This window comes from Salminus brasiliensis, chromosome 25 (genome assembly GCF_030463535.1).
Source record: "Salminus brasiliensis chromosome 25, fSalBra1.hap2, whole genome shotgun sequence".
Lineage (NCBI taxonomy): Eukaryota > Metazoa > Chordata > Actinopteri > Characiformes > Bryconidae > Salminus > Salminus brasiliensis.
The window spans coordinates 23,942,494-23,947,493 of record NC_132902.1 but is presented as its reverse complement, the minus strand read 5'-3'; the positions used below and the strand labels follow the sequence as shown (position 1 = coordinate 23,947,493).

General features: G+C 38.0%; 1 protein-coding gene across 6 annotated transcripts in view; it reads left to right on the top strand.

Annotated features, from left to right (window-relative positions):
- Positions 1–5,000, top strand: part of rnf111 (ring finger protein 111) — a 58,823-nt gene that overhangs the window by 48,658 nt on the left and 5,165 nt on the right. For all 6 annotated transcript variants that reach the window (XM_072671412.1, XM_072671415.1, XM_072671417.1 and 3 more), the window contains exons 8-11: positions 329–698; positions 1,820–1,945; positions 3,709–3,826; positions 4,619–4,699. In XM_072671412.1, the coding sequence (XP_072527513.1) occupies positions 329–698; positions 1,820–1,945; positions 3,709–3,826; positions 4,619–4,699 (695 nt within the window). The remainder of the gene's footprint in view (positions 1–328; positions 699–1,819; positions 1,946–3,708; positions 3,827–4,618; positions 4,700–5,000) is intronic.

The window sequence follows — 5,000 nt, the reverse complement described above, 5'->3', positions numbered from 1 at the left end:
TGGTGCTCCATCCAGTACTTTTGGGATGAGTTGGGAATGAGGTGTTCTGGTGGTGATCATCCATCCGACATCCTGTCCTCACTGACGCTCTTGTCGCTGATTGCAACCAAATCCTCACTGCAGCACTCCTCCAAAAGCCTTCCCTGGACAGTAGAGACAGTTATTCCCACAAACACAGGATCAGCTATTTTTAATATTCATGTTTTCAGAAGAAACGAATGAATGAATGAACAGGTGTCCCAATACTTTTGTCCATATACTGTATTTACATTGGCTTACATTAAGGCATGTCTCATTTGAACCGATCGCTCTTTCTCTCTGTTTGCAGACGGTCCTCTCGCGCGCTCCTTGCACCACCAGTCCTCCTCTTCCTGTCCTCATTCGCACGGTAACCCCCCTCCCCCTCCACAGCCCCCTCCACAGGGCGATTACGTCATCCCTCACTCCGTCCTCCCTTTCCACACCCCGCTGTCCTCTCACGGCGCAGGCCACGCTGTGCCCCCGGCACCCCCCCCTTCTCTGCCTCCTCATCACCTCCCGGGCTCCAGTGCCCCCCTGCCCCAGCACCTGGCTCCTGATCACCAGGCCCTGCAGCACCACCTGCCCGTGCTGGGCCCTAACCCCGTGCAGAGGCTTCACCAGCATGAGATCCTGCAGAGGATGGAGGTCCAGAGACGCAGGATGATGCAGCACCCGACGTGAGTTCTGGAATACCGTCTTCAGGGCCTCAAAACACAGCAGTTTACACTCTACCATTGGTCTGGTATTTGAGGTTCCGTGGCCTAAAAATTCTGCCCAGTATTGTGCCTTTTTTGAGGCGGAAATGCTTTAGTAGCATGAATGGGCGGAGCTACTCTACTGTAGGTTCAATTTGCATTGTGTCCTGATCAGATTTTAGCCACATGCATTTACACTCAGTAGTCAAATGCGTCTTAAGGTAGTCGGCCTGAAATCAGATTGCTGTGTGGGATGGAATTTGTAATTTTGCAAATTTGTGGTTTGGCCTCATCCAGATATAATCCTGAAACTCAAGACTCATGAAGTGACCAGGTGTAAACGGGATGTTTGAGACCTCTGCAGTGCTCCTAATTAAGTAATTATTAAATAATAGGGATGTCTCGATCCGATCCAGTTGATCAGTCACACACCTTTCCTTGAAACCATTCCTTGAAACCAGCTCTAAGGAGTGCGGAACCAGGAGGACGCTAGCGCTAATGCTAACACACACACTATAAAAAAACCCAATCGCAGCACATTCACCCACTATAAACCAGTTATTTCACACCAGTAGTCTGCATGATTGGGACAGCCCTATAAAATAATATATACAACTAATAATAATTAGTTGTGGTAATTAAGTTTTCTGCCCCCTTGTGGGTTATCCGTGCACTGCATTTACCAGAAAAATACATATAGAAAGAGTTTGAAATTGCTTGCTAAAATGGGTAAGGCAATTGAGAGAATAAGGGGGAGGACAAGGGGTTTAATAGTTTGTCCTATGTGCAACACAAACTAAAATTGCAGATGTATTAAGTATGATACAAAATAAAAGTCCTATATGCAGTGTTTAATTCGTTTTTTTTTTTAATAATTAGTCAAAAAAATAAATAAAGGTCCAATACTTTTAAATTATTTAAAGTTTTTGACAATAATTTTATAGTTCAAGCTTTAAAAGGTTAAAAAAGCCTTTTTCTTATCTTTCTGGATTGTCTTTAAGACTGGCTCCTTCAGAAAGTTGCTTGGTGGCAGAAACTCAGGCTGTGTTTCATTGCTTTTCCTTCTAATCATTTCTTTCTAATGATGCCGTCTTTTCCTACAGTCGAGCACATGAGAGACCTCCACCGCACCCTCACAGAATGCACCCCAACTACGGCCACGGGCACCACATCCATGTCCCCCAGACCATGTCCTCCCACCCTCGCCAGACCGACCAGAGAACCACGTGGTACGTAGACACACACAGTCCCTCTCAGCAGAGCAGAAACTGCATTAATATCACTCTCTGGGCCTGCTGTAGTGCTCAGAGCGAGAGCGTTTAATTAGCAGTTTTGCTGACCGCAATAGAATTCTATTCCTCAGGAACTAAATATGGTAATACTCTGAGCAAATCAGCTTTATTTTTGGCTTTGTTCTGTTGCAGTTTTGTGCCCCTATTTAACACATAAATGGGCTTCATTTGGTGGTGTGAGGGGTGTAGGGGTAAATAACGATCATAGAGTGGCGTGTATTGCGGTTTTGTGCCACAGTGTGATATTGCTACATTTTATACATAAGATACTAAAAGTAATAGAACATTGCATTTTTTCATTATTATTATTATTTCTGTTTGCTGAAGGTAAACTGCAGCGTTAACAAGTGATTTTATAATATTTGTATTAATAAATGAATGTAAAAACACACAACATGATGTATTTTACTCTTTTAGCAATAACTTTAATGAGCTTTTAAGAGAGGTTAATACAGATGGTACTGGGCAATGTCTGATTTGACAAATACATTTTTTTTTTTTTTAGCTAAAAATTCTTTATTATTCTTTGTTAAGTGTTAATTTTATTATCCTGGCCCCTTCATAAAAAAGCACAAGTAATTTTAATACCTTATTTAAATACATTTGAAATAAATGTAACTACACAAATGCAACATGGGAGTTTTTATGGTTCACTCTGTTTGCAGGAACATAAATGAGATTTTATTTCTTGATGTATTTATTTATAATGAAAATCGTTTCAGTTTGTTGATGTTTATTTGCCATAGGTATTTTTGTAGCAGAGCATTTCTATGAATCTCTATTAAAAGTGTTAATTTTATTATTATAAAAGTGCTCTTAATTTTGGGGGAGAAAAAAAGAACTACTAATTAGTTTGTTGCTTTAGTTGCTGGAACCGGATTGCAGCGTTAACACAGGTCATATTTATAGGCAAATACATGTAAATACACTTAACGATATGTATCTGTTATGGTTTACGCTTTTAGCAATAACGAACTTTTTTATTTTAATATATAGACTTTAACAAAATTCATATGTATGTCTGGTTTGACAAATGCATGCTGAACTGTAGCATAACATCTTTATCATTCTGTAAGTGTTAATGTTATTATTCGTCAACCTTCATATTAAAGAAAACTGTTATTAATTATTATTTAGTTTTAGCTGCTGGATCTAGACTGCAGTGTTATTTTAATAGGCAGATTAATACGCAGATAAATACTCAAATGCAGCACCAGTTTTCCTTTCTTTCATAGTTCACTCTTTTAGCAAGAAATGATTTATTTATAATAAATAAATAAATAAAGTGGAAATCCGTATTTTAATAGCATAACATTTATATGAATTTGTTAAAGTGTCCATCTTAATTACCTTGATTTTTATTTTTTTTATTTTAGCTTTAGTTGCTGTAACCAGACTGCAGTGTTAACATAAGAAATCTAAAAGGCAAATAAATACACAAATGTTGCACAAGAAGTTTTATTTTCTTTTTGGGTTCACACTTCTAGCAAGAAACATGTTTTTATTTTATGAGATTTATTTATAACAAATAAATCAGTGGAAATTGTCAGTTTGTCAGTATAGGTTTATATTATTATTATTTTTTTTTTATAACTATTTATTTATTTATCTTGCAAATCCGTAATAAAAAGAAAGTCCATGCATGTTGTAGCATTTCCAGTCTGTTGGTGTCTGATGTTGCTGTTGTGGCTGTGTTTCAGGGAGCTGGGCATAGAGGCTGGCGTGACTGTAGCTCCATACCCTTCAGGGCATCTGCTCCCCCATCTGCCCCACTACCACCCCCCACCCCGACTGCACCACTTCCCCATCCAGCTGATGGTGAGTATCATCTCCTCCAGTGCCCACTTCCCTACCATCGTTATATACATTAGCATGCATTAGCATAAGTAATGAGGGGCTGGTTTGGGGTTCAGGTATTGCACAGATTAATGACGGCAGGCCCGACACCCCCCCATTTACAACATCTGTTATTTCAAGGGTGGATTATTAGGCCTCATGAATTATGCATTGCCGTTTATTACCCGCTTTCAACAGACATTTCAGAAGGGAATATTAAAATTGACATACCTGATTTAAAATGGGTCACTTTCACTGTAAATAATCATGAAACCTTTGAATGTCTGTTAGTTTTTCAAGGTGCTTCATGAACAGAAAAAGGGGTGCAGAATTCAGGAAGCACTAATCATTATTTTTATGACCAATTTAAATTCTAATATCTACAAGCAAATTGTCTGAAGCCTGATTTTTTTTGGAGGGGGGTGTATTTTTATTATTATTATTATTATATATTTTTTATTATTATTTCTTTACATTTATTTTTATCACCCAAAGCCCTGCGTGGGCCAAATTAACACATGAAACACTTAACGACTTTTCCAGTACTCCTGTTAGCCATAGATGTAATAAAAATGAGGTTGGTCCATTAGAGTAATATTAAAATTTATATTTTATTTTATTTTGTATAAAGTAAATGTGTTTGGGGGGGGTGTTATTGTTATTATTAATAATAATAATAATAGCAACAATATTTTTATATAATATAAAAATGTGTATTTAGAGCAAAAAATGGCTTATTTTGAGTTTAATTTAATTGTTTTTTCCCTCTTTCAGCACACTGGCATGTCTGAGGTCACCTATCCACACATTCGCTACATCTCATCCAGAATGACTGGATTTGGCCGAACTTATGAGGTAAGACTCATGAATTAAGCACAGTAAAGCCGTTTAGAGATACTCTCCAGTCTCCAAAATCTTTACAATACAAAGCAAACCAAGCTATTAGCACATAGTAAAGTCAGCATTTTTTATTACAATTTTCACTACATGCTTATTGACGCAAAATCAGTTTTATTTAAACAGGGTCGCTGTATTAGTACAGGGTTGTACAGCAAGACCGAACACTGTTAGGCTGAATCTCTGGTACAGTAATAGATAAGGACCTGGGACAGTATTGCATGGAAAACAAACAAAACACAAGACAGGGAGCATAGAG